Source organism: Urocitellus parryii, chromosome 14 (assembly GCF_045843805.1).
Source record: "Urocitellus parryii isolate mUroPar1 chromosome 14, mUroPar1.hap1, whole genome shotgun sequence".
Taxonomy (NCBI): Eukaryota; Metazoa; Chordata; class Mammalia; order Rodentia; family Sciuridae; genus Urocitellus; species Urocitellus parryii.
Genome location: NC_135544.1, coordinates 48,996,427 through 49,013,926, shown reverse-complemented (window position 1 = coordinate 49,013,926; position 17,500 = coordinate 48,996,427). Strand labels below are relative to the sequence as shown.

The window sequence follows — 17,500 nt, the reverse complement described above, 5'->3', positions numbered from 1 at the left end:
ACAAATATGGTTACTTTGCTTCCACTTGTCTGTACCAACGACTTATCTCATTGGAAACTTCCAGAAGGCATAGCCCATCTTGCAGGTTTGTACCTGCTCAACTGTAGGCAGTAGCTGGAGGTTTATAGTTCCTGTACGGTGTCTAGCAATGCTAGGGATGCAGCAAGAACTGGCTGAGTTGAGACAAGGAGATTCTGGACAAGCCAAGTCACTTTGTGACTTTCTAACTTATTACAAAAGCTATTTTCTTTTCTAGCATCAATTCTTTCTTCTATGGTACAGGTAAACTTTGGTCTATTGGGGGTATTTAAAGGAAACCAGAAGTCTGGGTGTTTTGGATGTCTTTAGACTTACTATCTATTATTTGGAAATTAATTTTTTTATTAATTAACAATCTACTTAGGGGGTAAGAAACTCCAAACATTTTTTTTTCTAGAAAGAAAAAATAAAGACTTGGCTATCATGCCTTGACTTCAATTCTATACATTAAAGAAAATATCATAAGGGTCTTAGTTTAAATATACAAACGTCCCAGGTCCACTGGTTGGCAGTGGTCTTAGCAGTTGGTTTGTAGTCATCGCCCTCATTATCCAAGTGGCCACGGCCTCCCTCTGGCCCTTCAATAGTCTCATTTTCTTTTCCTTCTTTCTTTCTTTTTTTTTTGGGGGGGGGGGTGTAGGATACTGGGGATTGAATATTCGGGGGCACTTTGCCACTGAGCTACTCCCCAGCCCGTTTTGTTTTTTTAAATTTTGAGACAGGGTCTTGCTAAATTGCTGAGAGCCTCACTAAGCTGCTGAGGCTGACCTTGAAGTTGGGATCCTCCTGCCTCAGCCTGTCAGTTCGCTGGAATTACAGGCGTGCACCAGCGCGCCCAGGGATATTCTCATTTCCAAAGGAGGCCTCTTCCTCCTCTTCTTCCCGTACTACCTTCATCAACTCCAGGAAGTTGGGAAGTGGGCCCTGATCCTTTAGCTCCCTAAGCCGACACCAGAGAACCTCACCAAGGTTGGCCCCAGCCATGACCTGCTCCAGGCGGACCTGGTCCACGATATTCTTGGGGATGGCCCGTTTCTCCACAGCTCTCCGGAGCAGGGTTTCTAGTCTTAGCAGATAGGCTGAGACTTTCTCCCCTTCCTCCTGAAAGGTCTTCAGGTATCTCACCTGGGAGGTCCTGCGGCTCTCCAGGCTCCCAAACACCTGTTTAAAGGCCTCCAGGCACTCCTCCACACTGACGGCTGGGTTGTCTGCCTGCACTATGTGCATGAGGTCCAGGGCGGGGCCTCGCAGGCTCTCCACCAGCCACCTCTTCTTTTCTGCCTCTGAGACGGGCCACTCTTTGACTATCTCAGTGGCTTGTTGCAACCAGACCTCAAATGGCTCTTCCTCTGGGCCAGGCTTGGCACTCCCTGAGAACACTCTCAGTTTCCGATATCTCATGGGTAGCAGGGGCTGAGGGGCATGTGCCATTGCCTGTCCCAACAGATGGGCCAGTAACTCTGGAGATATATAGGGTACTGTAGCTGGAGATACCCCATCGTGCCCAAGGGCTCGGAACATACTTGAGACTGTCTGTCCCTCTTTTTCTAGAAAGATGTTCAGTCTTTCAAGAAATTCAGTGTCCTGGTTAGGGGTCTTAAAGATCACTTTCCAGACACCCCCCTTTCCCTGAACCTCACTAGGGATCACTGAGACATCAATATCCTCCATAAGCTCCAATAAGACGGCATTGGCATTCTCCTGCTTCCGGAAGATCTTGCCAAGCAATCTATACCTGCCCAGAGACTTTAAAGTCTCCTGCAGGATGGCCTGGATCTCAGCCTCATCGCAGTCCACTGGTATGCCCATCACCATCAGCGACTTCTGGTCATCCACACTCATGATCCTGCACCAGTCCTCTAACAGTGCCACTGCCATTGTCCCAGATACTGAACCACTCACTCTCTATAGGTAGTAACTAGTGCTGTGGATAGGCACAGCCTTAGGGGTGATAATACTCCAAACTCACAACCCACCAGAGGGTCTCTCCACGAGCAGTCTCAAAATCTTCAAGCAGGACCAGTTACTTGCACTTCCCCGTTTGTCTGCAGACCTACCCCAAGGTAGTACCACTGCCTCTGGCTCTGCAGTCCACTTGCTGCTGTTTCCCTCCTGGACTTTGGCAGCCACGTGGCACTGACCCTTCCCTGACCGTGGAGGCACCTGGAAGAGCTGCTTTTCCCACTGTCACCTGGTCTCTGACACTTCTCCTCTCTCCAGTTGGTGGGACAATGTCTTCTACTCCAGCACCCAGGACTCCTGGAGAGATGCATTACAGAGGGTGGCTTAGAATCCTGGTGAAGCAATGGTCCTCTCTAACCCCAGCCCAGGAAGCATTCGAACTCTAGTTTGGGATGGAACTGGGGGTAGACTGGAGTCTTCGCCTCCCACTGCACTTTTGTCCCCCCCATTCTGATAGGGCGGTCCTGTTACACCCCCTCTTTGCTTACTGTGACTTTCCCCCTCTAGGGAAACTTACTGCAATCTAGTCTCCCTGCCTCAAATGATTAGTAGACATGTTGATTAATGTCTAGGTCCCACCCGCAGGCAGGATTCAAGATCTTTGCATGAGCTGGGGATGTAGCTCAATAGTAGAACATTTGCCTTGTGTTATGGTTTAGATAGGAGGTGTCCACCCAATGCTCACATGTGACACAATGCAAGGAAGTTTAGAGGTGAAATGATCGGGTTATGATAGCCTTAACCTCAGTGCAGTAATTCACTTGAAGGAATTAACTGGGCAGTAACTTAGGCAGGTAGGGTGTGTCTGGAAGAGACAGGTCACTGGGGGTGTGCCTTTGGGGTTCATATTTTGTCCTTGGTGAGTGCAGATCTCTCTGTTTCCTGGTGGCCATGTCCTGAACTGCTTTCATTCATTCACCACTCTCTTCTGCAGGATGTTCTGCCTGACCTTGGGTCTACAGCAATGCAGCCATCCATCTATGAACTGAGGATTCATAGTACCGAATAAACTTTTCTCTTGTAAAACTGCTCTTGTGAGGTCTTTTGGTCATAGCAGTGAAAAAGCTGACTAATATACTTAGCATGCATGAGGCCCTGGGTTCAATGCCCAGCATCACAAAACAAAACAAAAAACAAACATTTGCTATTTGAAAGATGAAATAAGATGCAGCTAGATACCTTTCTATGAGTTCCAGAATGTTCTGTTAGAGTCAAGGAGTTTATATATTCAGCTTCCAGCAAAGGACGATGTTACCCTCTTTCACACAATGTGTGAGTCAGCTTCAGCGAGGCCAAACTGTCCTGTTACACATAAATAAGAATGACATATTTTTATGCCTACTATCCAGTGATGAAGATTAATGCAACTTATTTAAAAACATGACAATCCAGTAGAGAAGGATGAAAAAATATGACCAGTCTTCAAAATTTAACTTAAATTGCCTAAAAAAGATGGAAATGCTTCATGTCTTTGATTTAAAAAGTCTTAGTTGGGCATGGTGGTGCATGCCCGTATTCCCAGACACTCAGGAGGCTGAGTCTGGAGGATCAAAAGTTCAAGGCAAGTCTCAGCAATTTAGCCAGAACCTAACCAATTTAGGGAGACTCTGTCCCAAAATAAATTTAAAAAACTTTGGACATAGCTCAGTAATAACATACCCCTGGGTTCAATCCCTAGTACCAAAAAAAAAAAAAAAAAAAGAAAAGAAAAAAAAAGAAAAATTCAACTGAGAGTTACTCAAACATTTAAAAATAAGTAATAAGTTACTAAAATCTCAAGGCCAAATAAGTTAAATCTGGAATTATGGAATAATCCACTTTTAGGTCTAGTGAGGCTCACAAAGGCACAAAGGGGTTGTTTCTTTGGCTATGGATGGTAAACTACTAACACAAAACTTTGCACCACCAACACTCATTTGATAGAGTGCTTGCCTGTCTGGACAGCAGAGAGCATAACGGGGAGGAGTCCCTACAATAATCATGAGGGTAACTTTTTTTTTCTTTTTTCATAATGGGGATTGAACCCAGGGGTGCTTTACCATGGTGCTATATCACCAACCCTTTTATTTTGAGATAGTGTCTCCTTAAATTTCTGAGACTGGCCTTGAACTTGAAATCCTCCCACCCTAGTCTCTGAGTTGCTAGGATTACAGACCTGTGCCACTGTACCCAGCTGTGACTGGATAACAGGCCACATCCTGTGCTTAGATAAACTATGATAACTACTAAGTCACTAGGCAATGGGATCTCATGGGGACACTGCAGCATACACATTCCATTGTTGACCCAAATGCTGTTGCTGAATATCCCACACTGAAGACGTGGAGTGTGTGTTGGGAGCTACAAATATTTTCTCCTTGGCCTGAAAATCTCCACCAATCCAAACTGAGTTCATATATCACAGATGCCAGTTTATTGCTATGGTAGCAGCTGTTCTAGAAAGAGTGGCTCCAAAATCCTTCTGGGAGTTGCTGAAGGTCACACCATAGTGCCAGAGAGCTAGAAGAACAAAATCTTGCCCCATACCTATGCCTGGAAGCCCCAGGGACCTGAGACTGCTGATAGCTCCAGGCCTGAATTTCCTTTCTAAAATCCAGGATGACTTTCCTCCCCATTGGAGTATCTAGAAGACACCTGGTATGTAAAAAGACACTGAAGGCCCAGGAAGAAACATCTCCCATGCTGTTAAAGTTTAGATATATGGTACCCCACCCCCACTCCAAACCTCATGTGTGTGACAATACAAGAATGTTCAGAGGTGAAAAGATTGAGTTATGAGAGTCTCAACCTAACCAGTATATTTATCCGCTGGGTGCATTAACTGGCTGGAAGATGTGGGTCATGGGGAGGGTACTTTGGGGTTTACATTTGTCCCTGGTGAGCAGAGCACGCTCTCTCTCTCTCTTCCTGTGCTCCCTGATGGCTCTGCTCTTCCACCATATGTCCTGCCTCACCTTGGGCCCAGGGCTATGGAGTCGGTCATTTATGGACAGAGGCCTCTGAAACCATGAGCCCCAAATAAACTTTCCCTCCTCTATGTTGTTCTTGTCAGGTCTTTTGGTCACAGTGACAAAGAAAGAAAGAAAGAAACAAACAAACAAACAAAAAAATATGACTAAAATAGAGGCCTGTGGAAAAGCTGTCATGCCAAAGTTTGAGTTACCTCTGGAGGACTCTTTTCGCAGGATAGAATTCCCAACTAGAATGTGAACCTCAATAAAGAGATTCAAGTGGATTGCCGATTGAATCCAGGGGTGTTTTATCTCCCCTGCCCTGTTTTATTTTGAGACAGGGTCTTGCTAAATTGGGGAAGCTGGCCTTGAATCTGTCACTCTCCTGCTTCACCGCCCTAGTTGCTGGGATTACGGATGAATGCCAATGTGCCTGGCAAAATATGTAAGAACTTGATATTCTTCTCACATAAAGGGGGCCCACAGGACAATCTGGAAAAGAAACCAGGCTTCCAAGTGAAGACCCCCCACTGAAATTGTTGGGGTAGTTTAATCAGATCCTGATCTTGGGTACGGTACCTCAATCTCTCGAAATCTGTTTCCTGGCTTGGAAAGCGGTCACCCCACTGGGCTGCGGTGCCACGGAAATTACACAAACTCGCTTTAACAAACGCGAAGCACATCTGCAGCTAAGTCCTGGGAGGAGACGAGAATATTCTCTGTCTTCCTGAATTCTTGTTTCGGAGATTCCTAATCTTCAAAGGGTGGCCGCATGCCCTCCAAATTTAACTCCATACATCAAACGATCCCTTACAGTTGAGAGGGGCGGACAAGTGGACAATGTGGCTGAATTCTTCGTCGCGCTGCCCTGCGCAAACCCACCCAGGTTACTGAGCATGTGCACACCTTCCTCCAGAACCACCAAAGGATGGACTAGTTTCTGCAGGCTTTTGCCCCAGTGGAGCGAGGTGAAGAGGTGGGGCTGGAAAGGACCAGCGGCAGTGGCCTCTGGCTGAAATGACGTAGGACAGAAGAAGGAAGACCCCCACAGAGAGAAAATGCCCAGTGATATCCACCAACCTTGCGGCCGTGGCTGCAAATCTGCACATATACATCGAGTCCCCCAATTTTCCTCCAGCTTGGCCCCACACAATTCACCGCACTCCCTCCCAAAGAGCACCTACTACCTACTGCCCACGTGACGCACGGGCCTCCTCACATGTAATGAGCCACGCAAGCGGCACCTGGCAACCTGGTAAACCTGGTGGCTCTGGCGCAGTGCGCAACTGGGGCAGAGATGTGGGCTCTAGTTGGTGCGCCCTGGAAGCCAGAAAGTCTGGCGATTTAGGGAATGTGTATCATTCTGATTAGCCCCACCCCCACTTTTAATGCTGATAGTGGTCGGAAGATACCAAATCATGACACTCTCTTGGTCCTTTCTTGGGGCAGTGGAGTATATTATGGTCCTGGTACCATAACTTAATATTTATGGTACCTTGGCTAATACAGAGGTTCTATTTCTTTATTCCGTAAACTGTGGCGCAAGGCAAGGATTCGCAGACGGCACTTTTCGCTACACACCATCTCTCTCATATTTCCCTTTCCATTTGCTAAGCCCCTCTGCAGTTCTCCCCTCCATTTTGTACTCTCCCCGCCCCCAACACTATGGATGCACAAAACGGAGAACCTTCTTATTTCCCTTTGCTTTCTGTAGCCCGCCTAGGCACAGAGGTACTTAGCTTTCGTGTCCTGGGGTCAGCAGGCACGTTCCTGGTCCTGCTACTTGACTGCACCCTTTCTCCTCCCAGCGCTTGCCAGGCTGACCCCCTTCCCCATCCATCAGTTCACACCTCGGGTAAGGGGGTGGGAGCCGCATCCCTGATGCGCCCTCGCCCCAGGCCCACCTCCGCAATGCGACAAAAGAGAGGCGCCAGGGCCATTGGTGCGAGAGAATGGCCTTGGGTCCTCGGCCCGCTTACCTGACCCATACTTACCCGGGCGCCGAGAGCGGTTAGCGGGCTTGCCCCTGCGCTTACGTTAGCCGGTGGTCTGGCCGCTTCACTTCCGGAGCGCAAGGCTTTGGGGCGCCGCCCTCCCCTCCCCTCTCCCCGCCGCCCTCCGCGCCCCGCCCCCGCCCCGCGCCCGGCTCCTCCCCGCGCTGCCGGGAACTGGCTGTCTCCCGGCTCCGCTGCCGCAGCGGCCGCCCTCCCAGACCCAACTTTGCCGCTCGCCTGAGCTCGCTGGGCGGCTGCGGGGGGCGTGGGCAGGGAGGGGAGAAAGCGGGGTCAGGGGGAGGGACCAGAGGGGTGGGTCGCCGCTCGCCAGCCCTCCTTCCTTTCTGTACACCTTGCGGTAGGCAGAGCGAGGCAGCCCCGGCAGCAGCTCGGGGTTTGTGCTCGCCGAGAGGGGACTTAGGGACCCGCAGACGGACGGACTGACTGGCGGAGAGGACCCTCCCCGTGTCCCCGCGCCATGGCCGAGAGGAAGCAGTCTGGGAAGGCGGCAGAGGACGAAGAGGTCCCTGCCTTCTTTAAAAACCTGGGCTCGGGCAGCCCCAAGCCCCGGCAGAAATTCTGTGGCATGTTCTGCCCGGTGGAAGGGTCCTCGGAGAACAAGACCATCGATTTCGACTCGTTGTCGGTGGGCCGGGGCTCGGGGCAGGTGGTGGCTCAGCAGCGGGACGTCGCCCACTTGGGCCCGGACCCGCAGCCGCCCTACTCCCGCCAGGGCCGGCGTGCCGGCGGGGAGCCATCTGTTGAATCGGGCCGGAAGGTGGAGATCCGGCGGACCTCGGGCAAGGAGGCTCTGCAGAACCTCAACGACCAGGTTGGTATGGGGGCTTGTGGGTGGAGACGGAGACGGGGCGCGGGGGTCGCCCCTCCCTCGCCCCCTTCTACCTCGGCGGAGAACCGAGCACCCCAGAGCACCCTAGCGTGCCCGCCTTCAGGACCCGCCCTGAATATTGCCTCCCGCATCTGCACGCGCGCACCCCACCCTGCCCGCCCCTTCTGAGCGCAGGGTGCGGCGAGGCTCGGGCTGGGCTCGGCGGTGGGAGGCTGTGTGCCCACAAAGGCTGCCGGCGCCTCCTGGGCCTGGGAGGTGGGGAGTGGGCATAAAGGACAGGCGGATCCCTGGCTGGGGACGTCGCATGGGGGTTGGGGTGACTAGGGTTCCATTCTTCTTAAATCCTCCCGGGCGGCTGGGCGGCTTCCGTTTGCAGCTGTGGCTGGGTGCCCCACCCTTTTTTGATGCAGCTTGGAGCGTGCAGTGGAGGGTTGGCGTGAAGGCCTGTGGACTCCCCGGGGGTCGGGAGGGGCAGGGGTTCCGACGGCTACTCAGCTACTCATGGTCACACCTCCTCGGGCACCCTCTGCGCTCTCGTCCTGAGCTCCGAGGTCAGTACCATGGCTAGCGCCTCCCTGGACAGCCTCGGAAAATCTCTCCACCCTGCTTCCTATTCACAGCAGGCGAAGAGCAGGGGAGGCGGTGGGTCACCCTAGGAAACCAAGAGGCTCCTAAATAGCCCATGTGGAAAACGGAGTTTTGCTTAAGTGTCTCAGTAAAGGCTTCCCAGAGCGTCACCCGCTCTGCCCGCTTGGGAAGCACCTTGGGGATGGGGACTTAAGTGGATTATGTTCAAAGGGTAAGAAAGAAAAGGAAAAAGCCTCCTCACGTTTGAAGACTGGTCTCCTTATATTGTGTTAATGGGGAGACAAAGAAGGTTGGTTGGATAACCTTGATTTTAGAAAATGTTTAATGTTTGGCACATGTGAGCAGAGGGTATTTAAAACCCAATAGCCTTCATACACACAATTTTTTCTTTAACAGGGTGATCTTTATACTTGTGCAATATTTTTTTTCACAGCCTTAATTTCTCAACTGATCATTTACAGTGCAAAATGTTTTAACACTCTTTTTTTTGTTTGTTTGTTTCTTTTCTCTCACACCCATGGTGAAGATGAGAAAAATCAATCAAGGATCATTTGTTGAATACCTGTTGTCTGCCTTGCCTGCTAGGGCAGGAGGAAGGTAGTCATAAAAAGTTCAAGATGCTTCCTCTCAAAGGGTTTCGAGAGAAGTTGGGGTCTTCTACGCACATTCACTGAGGGATTTCACATGCATTTATTCAGTGTTAAGGTTGCATACCCATCAGAGAACAATTAAGAGTAGATAAGAATGTTTGGCGGGCTGGGGTGTAGCTCAATGGTAGAGCACTTGCCTAGCACATATGAGGCACTGGGTGCAACCCTCAGCACCACATGAAGACAAATAAAATAAAGAATGTTTGGAGTATGATATTCCCCTTTCCTGCCATGGCATACAGTTTTGTAGCTTTTGACTTTTACAGAACCAATTCTAAGAACAGTAAATGATTTGCTGTCATTTTCAAAAGGCGAGGCAACTAATCAATTTATATTCACTCTCCCACTCCCTGTGCTGACATTCAATTTATCTCATATCCATGTTTTCCTATGAGGCAACCAGAAGAATCTAAATCTGAAAAAAAAAATTTGCTTTGTTCCAAGGGATCAGACAATTGAATCAAAAGTTTCTAATTAATATACCTGATGGTGAAAGTGGGGTGAGTGTGCTGTACTTCCTTGTGGGAGGACCCTGGGTGAGGCCAGGATCACACAAAATCATGATTGTGTATGCAGTGTCATGGGAGGCAAGTGTGCTGCTAATTCTGATGTCCTGGAGGGAGCAGAAAAACACCTGGAAAGCAAAGAAGAGATAATGTAAAGAATGGCAGATCAGGGGACAGGGGTTGAGAGTGGTCATCCTCTAATGATGGCAGTGAGATGAAGCTTGCTTTTGAAAGGCTTAGTTTCACTGGGTTAAATAACACATCTTCTTTGCTGTCTATTTAGAAGCTTAGATGTTTGATCATCAGGGCTATTTGTTCAGACACTCCCTAAATGTAATTGGACTTCTAAATTGTAACCCCAGAAGAGGGGGAGATTTGAAGAGAGAAATATCCAATCAAGATCCCATGCAGTTTAGCCTGCTTGGTTGTTAGTAATAGAGGGCACTTCTGCTCAGTCTTAGTCTTTCTGCAGCCCTCATCTAGCATTATCACATAAGGGCTACTCCTATGGGATTTGTCATTCCTAACTAAGAACATTTACCTGGATAGGTGCTTACAATGTTTGAATTTTTCATGCCTATGTAAGAGGGAAAAAGCATTTGGTGTGCATACGTGTATTTGTATATAACAATGAAGATTTCCAAAAGCACAGCTGAGCCCACCATTTTGACTGAATTGAGTGGTCATTACCTAGTTTGCAGCTAATAAGCAAAGGTGACCGCTGGCATCTCATTGCAGTCCTCTCAGGAGCCCTGGCACAAAGAGGCAAACTGACAGCACCCTGGGAACTTTGTCTAATGCCCTCTCTCTGCCCCTGAGTCTGTATTTGTAGGTACTGTTAATGGGAGGTCAGGTGTGGCTTTGCCTGCCTGTCATACTGAGAGTCCTGATGTTGTTCTAGCAACTTTGGGAAGGGAGGAAACAGCTTCCTTAGCCATGTGGCTCATAAGAGATGAGAGGCTGAGTGGATACATTGGCAGGGCCTAAATGAAAGATGCTGCAGAGTGTGAGCAACTCAGCACCAGGAAGCATGAGGTGTGGTTTGACCTGGGCTGTCAGGTTTTGGTGAAGGGAAAGGGGATAATGGCAGCTATGAGTGAAGAAAGCTTCTGTCTTGTTACTGTCTTTTTTACCATGTGTCACTGCAGACATCCACTTTGGGGTGCAGTGAAATTACATTGATTACCACCTGGGAGGGACTCTCGGATGGAGAACAGAAAGGCAGCTCCATAGTGAATTAGTAAGTTTCCTTATGGTAACAAAATATCCATGGAAGGCTACTTATGAGGTAAAGAGGTTTGTTTTGTCTGATGGTTCCACACACACACACACACACACACACACACACACACACACATACACTCACACACATCAGGGTCCCACAATTCTTTTTGAGAGCACACCCACAGTGACCTCAAACAAGGACCCACCTCTTAATGGTCCATGCCACCTCCCAGTACTGCCAATCTGGGGACCAAGCCTTTCCGGATAGACACTGAACATGTGCATCATAGCCTACTTGTCCCTTGCCAGTGCCCTTGTGTCCCATCCTCTTCCCTTCATCCCAGACATTCCCTCCCTTCCACCCCAGGCATGGTTTAGCCACAATCCGCAGCTCATCCGGGGATACTGGACTGTGAGCATGCCCTCCAGAAGGACGTCCAGGCCCTTCTCCTAGCAGCAGACACCCTGTGCAAACTGGAGTGGCAGGGAAGTCACTGTCCTTTTCCAGGGCAGGTACAGTGAGTGAACCAGGGAGAGCACTGCTGTGACCTGATGGCTTGACTGTGTCTCCTGAAAGCTTATGTTGGAAACCTAATGCCCAGGGTGGCAGTGTTGGGGGCAGGGCCTATTAATGGGAGGGCTCTACCTTGTGCATGGATCGATGCTGATCACACGGTCATCCTCACTACATGTGGCCCCTTGATCTGACTTCCTGGCCCCCAGAACCACAAGCCAAATAATCTTCATTATAAGTCACACAGTCCCAGGTATTCTCTTCTAGCAGGACAGAGTGGTTTAAGACAACCACCAAGTCTCTAAAATGCTTTCTAATATCACCCCCAATGTTGGTTCCCACCCAGTCCCAGGTGCCCGCTGCTCTGTGGCCCCCGTACTGTTCAATACCACCTCACCCTTCCTCATAGCAAGCCCCTTCTGAGTCCCTCTTCCTTAAAGGGCACTGTGTTCACTCTCCCCCTCTGCTCTTCCTTCTCCCATCCAGAACACTTTCCTTGAGTTAATCGTGGAGGGAGAGAAATCCTAGTGATTAAGGTAGTTCACCTTTTGTGTGAACGGCTAATGTCTAAGTTGTCCCAGAGATTCTTGTTTGATAATAGACTAGTCTGAGAAACAAAAGGGATGTCTAGTTAGTGGGATGTGTGGTGGAGATCTGGCCTGGAGCCTAGAACGAGAGCAATGATTTGGTCCTTTAGAAGTCACTGACATTGTTCCAAAGAGGAGGTATAGATATGACCATGTGGGCATTCAGGATTCAAAAAAGACCCGAGAGCCACTCAAGGTCATGGGGGGGGGAGGGGGGGGGAGGGAGAGGGAGAGAAAGAACTGGGAGGGATCAGTACTTGGAAAGGGGAAAGAAATAATGATAATCCATTATAATTGGTTGTTTTTGATTCCCCAACTGATTATTGAACTGATCATATGACTGGTTAAATCAGAAACAAATTTTAACTTTGGTAAAATGCACATATTGTAAAATTTCCTGCCTCAGTCATTTTTAAGTGTGCAGTTCCATGTAGTGTTACGAATGTTCATTGTGGGGCTGGGGTTGTGGCTCAGTGGTAGTGTGTGCTTGCCTAGCATGCATGAGACACTGAGTTTGATTTTCAGCAACACATACAAATAAATAAATACATAAAGGTCCATCAACAACTAAAAAATATTAAAAAAAATAAGAATGTTCATTGTTATGCAAATGATTTCCAGAGCTTTTTCATCTTGCAAAACTCAAACTCTGTACCAGGTCAACAGCCACTCCTGATCCCGCCCCCAGCCCTCACTCACCCTTCTCCTCTGAGTCTGACTACTGAGTCCGACTACTCAAGATACCTGGTGTAAGTGGAATCAAACAGCATTTGTCCTCTGGGACTGGATTATTTCACTCTACATAATGTCCTTCAGGATTTCCCATATGGTAGCAAGGGACAGAATTTCCTTTTATAAAAGGCTGGAATAATATTTCCTATATTATTTGAATTATAACAGGTCATGGACAACTTAAAAATTGTTGCTCAGTTAATTGGTCTACGATTAGTAATTGAGGAAGGAAGTAGGGAGGATTGATCAGGATGAGCTAGAACTCTAGCAGGGGCCCAAGGCCTAAGCAGAGGAAGCCTCTGGCTATCTGGTCTGTTTCTGCCCTCTCTCTCTCCACCCAAAGCTCCAGGAAGAGGAGAATTGTTGTCATTGAACTGTCACTGATGAATCTGACCCTGAGCTCTTGAATGTTGCATAGTTCACAAACTCCTGGGTCTACGCCATGAAAATCAAGGTAGGGCTGGCAATTCTTCCAGGTCTGATAGATAGGCCAGGTATTCCTAGGAGTCCTTTGGTGCACAAGTCCCTCTTTTCTCCCCCGAGAAAGGAGGAACTGTCGGAACTGATCACATATTTGAATGTTTATGACTGTCTGGTTACAGTGTGCACTCAGGAGGCTCAGGCAGGAGGATGACAAGTTTGAGGCCAACCTTAGTGACTAGAACTTATCTCAAAATATAAAGGTCTGGGGATGCAATGCACTGGTAGAGTATCCCTGGGTTCAATCCCCAGTACCACACCCACACCCACACCCACACACACAAAGTCTGCCATTCTTGAATGTTACAGATTGAAAGAGACCTAATAGTACTTAATTGTCTCATTCTAAAAGTAGAGAAGGTGATGCTCAGAAAGCCTCCTCATCCAGTGGAACCCAGGTGACGATTACAGGATTAGGATGGAGATCTCTTCTCTCAGTCTCTCTGCAGTCTTCTACCATAAAACCTTGTCATTTATGTAGCATTATCTAACTCTAAGATGTGCTTTTCCATCCTAAAGTCTACATTTTAGAATGTGCAGAATATGTTACATTAAAGCCCTTCTCCAACCCCCTTTGATATATGCATTATTCCTTTTCTGTAAGAAAACATTTCACTGACTTACTTCTTAAGATCTTACTATTTAATAAGTACATGAACTAGGATGTGAACCGAGGTTTCCTAACCAAATCCCATGTTTCTTCCAGCACACCATTCTGTAACTCAGTTCCATGGACAGTGAGATCCAGTGAACTCAGAGGTACGATTTAGGGGGTTGGTATGCAGCTCAGCAGTAGAGCACTTGCCCAGCATGTGCAGTGCCCTGGGTCCTATTCCCAGTAAGTGACACACACACACACACACACACACACACACACACACACACAAAATAAAACTGAATATCCCATTGAACTTCCTGTTTCTATGGGGTTGGCCAGGTGGGTGCTGTCTTATTAATCCCAAATCAACTCTGCTAAGTAGGTGCTACTTCATTCTTACTTTGCAAAATAAATATCTAAAGGTAAAAGAAACTTACAAAGCTGTTTGCAAATGAAATGTGAGAGGAAGGATTGAACTCAGGACTCTGTGACCAGAGAGCTTCTTAAGGACTGTGATGTGCTGAGATGTTTTCTGTGTCTATCATTTCTTGGGTTGGGGTTGTGGCTCAGTGGTAGAGCGCTCACCTAGCACGCGTGAGGCCCTGGGTTCGATCCTCAGCACCACATAAAAATAAATAAACAAAGTAAAGGTATTGTGTATAACTAAAAAATAAACATTTTAAAAATAAATTAATTAATTTAAAAAATCATTTATTCTCATTTCATCTCCCGAGAATTAACTATTGTAAAAGTATTACAAATGCCAACTTTTCTCACCCATTTTTGAAGTGTACCCTGAAATTTTTTGTAAACTGGATGGTTGATTTGTCTTTATGAATGAACCCTAAATTGCTGATGTTCTATCCATCTTTTTTTTTTTAAACATAAGAAATGTCTTCAAATATTGCTGGGACACAGGCCAACTCTTGACAGTATGAATGACATCCCTTTCTAGGTTTAGAGCAATGTGATGACAATATGATTTTTGCACTTGATATAAATCATTGCCTAAGTCATTTTGGGTTGCTGTGACAGATCATAGATCAAGACACATCCCCATAGAAAAGGTCTTTGTTTCTCACCGTGCGGGAGATTGGAGTCCATGTGTGGTGAGGGCCTTCCTGGTCACCCATGGCCAACATAGTGCTGTGTACTCACATGGCGGTGTATAAAGAGGAGGCAACTCTCTGTCTTTCATTAATTTTTTATAAAATTTTTTTTGATGGTACTGGGGATTGAATCCAGGAGTGCTCTACCACTGAGCTGCACTCCCAGACCTTTATATTTTCCATTTTGAAACAGAGCTTTGCTAGATTGCCCAGGCTGGCCTGGAACTTGTGTTCCTCCTGTGTTAGCTTCCAAGGTTGCTGATTACAGGTGTGCGCCACTATGCCTGGCCCTGCCTCTCTTTCATAAGGACGGTGATCCTCCACCCTCATGACCTAATCACCTTCTAAAGGTCTCACCTCCTAATACAGTCTCATGGGGGTTTAGGGTTTTAATATTTTGAAAGGGACACAAACCCTAACAATCATGGTCCACAAGCAAATGAGGAAGTCTTTAATAAAAGCAATGGCAGGTGGGCTGGTGGCCGCTTGAACTTGTTGCAGCTTGTGGTCAAGACTGGTAGCACGGGCCAGAAGCTGCACACTGGTACTGCCTCGAAGCAGGTTTTGGGTTTGCTTCTGAGCAAATGTACAGAGGTTGCTCTGGTTCCCAGGAGCTGTCCAGCAGAAAGAACTCTGAGCAGAGTTAGGAAGCCCAGGCTGTGACTCTCTGGTTTGTTGGGCTCCTGCTGTCATCTGACCACAGGGTCTTGTCCAGTGGCCTACATCTATTTTGTCTTTTTTGCATTGTTGGGAGTTAAATCCAGGGTCTCAGAGCATTCTAGGCAAATGCTCTACCACAGAGCCACACCTAGCCCTGGCCTAAATCTATACGGTTCTTTCTGTCCATCTCCACCAAAGCCTCTGAAAGAAAGCTATGCTGTTTCTGGCTTTCTTCCCTCCCATCTCCTCCCCTTTCCCTCCCTTCCCTCCTCCCTCCCTCTCTCTTCTCTCTCTCTCTGTCTCTGACCTACCCTTCCTTCCTTCATCTATCCATCCATCCCTCCTTCCTTCCTTTCTTCCTGGTACTGGGATTTGAGCCCAGGAATGCTTTACCATTGAGCCACATCTCCAGCCATTTTTGCTTTGAGACAGGGTCTTGCTCAATTGTTTAGAGCCTCATTAATTTGCTGAGACTGGCCTTGGACTTGCAATCCTCCTGCCTCAGCCTCCTGAGTCACTGGGATTACAGGCTTGCACCACTGTGCCTGGCTTTTCCCCTCTCTCTTTCTTTCTTTTAACCGAGGCAAAATTTCCTAAAACATAAAATTCTCAATTTAATTCCCATTTTAACAATTCAATAGCTTTTAGTACATTCACAGAGTTATGTGACTATTACAACTAATTCCAGAACATTTTCTTCACCCCCAAAGCAACCTCACACCCATTAAGCAGACACTTTGTATTCCACCCTTGCCCAGCCTCTGTCAACCACTAATCTGCTTATGTCCCCATGGATTTGGCTATTCTGAACATTTCATATCCACAGAATCAAATGCTCTGTGGCCATTGGTTTCTGGCTTCTTTCACTTAGTATAATGCTTTTAAGGTCCATCCACATTGGGACACGTATCAGTGCTTCATTCCTTTCTATGGCTGAATGATATTCTTTGTTCTGTTTATGTCACATTTCATTTTTCCATATGAAAAATGGGCATTTGGGTTGTTTCCACCTTTTGGCTATTCTGAATAATACCACTATTAACATTCTTCTACCAATTTTTGTTTAAATTTATGTTTTTCATTATTTCGGATTCTACCTAAAGAGTAGAATTCCAGGGTCATATGGTACTTCTGTGTTTTGCTTTTTGGGCATTGCTGTTTTCCATGGTAGCTGCACCACTTTCCATTCCACCAACAATGTATGAGGATTCCGATTTCTGCAGATTCTCACCAACAGTTGTTATTTTCCTTTTTTTTTCTTCATTGATAGCCATCTGAATAGGTGTGGATTGTTATCTCCTAGTGGCTATAACTGGCACTCCCTAATCAGTAAAGATCTTGAGCATCTTTTTATGCACTTGCTAGGCATTTGTCTCTCTTCTTTGGAGAAGTGTCTATTTAAGCCTTTGCCATTTTAAAGTTTGATAGTCTTGTTCTTGCTGTTGAGTTGTATGGATTCTTTATATATACTGGATACTAGCCCCTTATTGGATATGTGGTTTCTGATATTATTTTCTCCCATTCTGTGGGTTGTATTTTCACTATGTGTGTGTGTGTGTGTGTGTGTGTGTGTATGTGTGTGTAGGATCAAATCCAGGGCCTCACACATGCTAGGCAAGCAGTCCACCACTGCATTACATCTCTAGCCCTACCTTCTCATTTTCTAGGTAGTGCCCTTTGATGTATAAAACTTTTAAATTTAATAAATTCCAAGTTATCTTTCTTTTCTTTGTTGCTTGTTCTTCTGTTGTTCATTATACCTGGCTGTTTTAAAAATTACTGTATCAACTGAAATCTAGCAAGGGAGTTTTAGGACCTCATTCTTAGAATCATATTCATATAACTAAATCCTTGGGGAGCTTTGAAATTCATTTAAGATAGCATCTATAATAGTTCGGTATTCTTTTTTTATATTTATTTTTCAGTTTTCAGTGGACACAACATCTTTATTTAATTTTATGTGCTGCTGAGGATCGAACCCAGTGCCCCGTGCATGCCAGGCGAGTGCGTTACTGCTTGAGCCACATCCCCAGCCCAATAGTTTGGTATTCTTGAA

General features: G+C 47.0%; 1 protein-coding gene across 1 annotated transcript; it reads right to left on the bottom strand.

Annotated features, from left to right (window-relative positions):
* Positions 1-852: 852 nt before the first annotated feature.
* Pnma2 (PNMA family member 2) lies at positions 853-1,917 on the bottom strand. Its single transcript, XM_026411596.2, has one exon. The coding sequence runs from the start codon at positions 1,915-1,917 to the stop codon at positions 853-855; it is 1,065 nt and encodes a 354-aa protein (XP_026267381.1).
* Between the last annotated feature and the right edge of the window lie 15,583 nt (positions 1,918-17,500).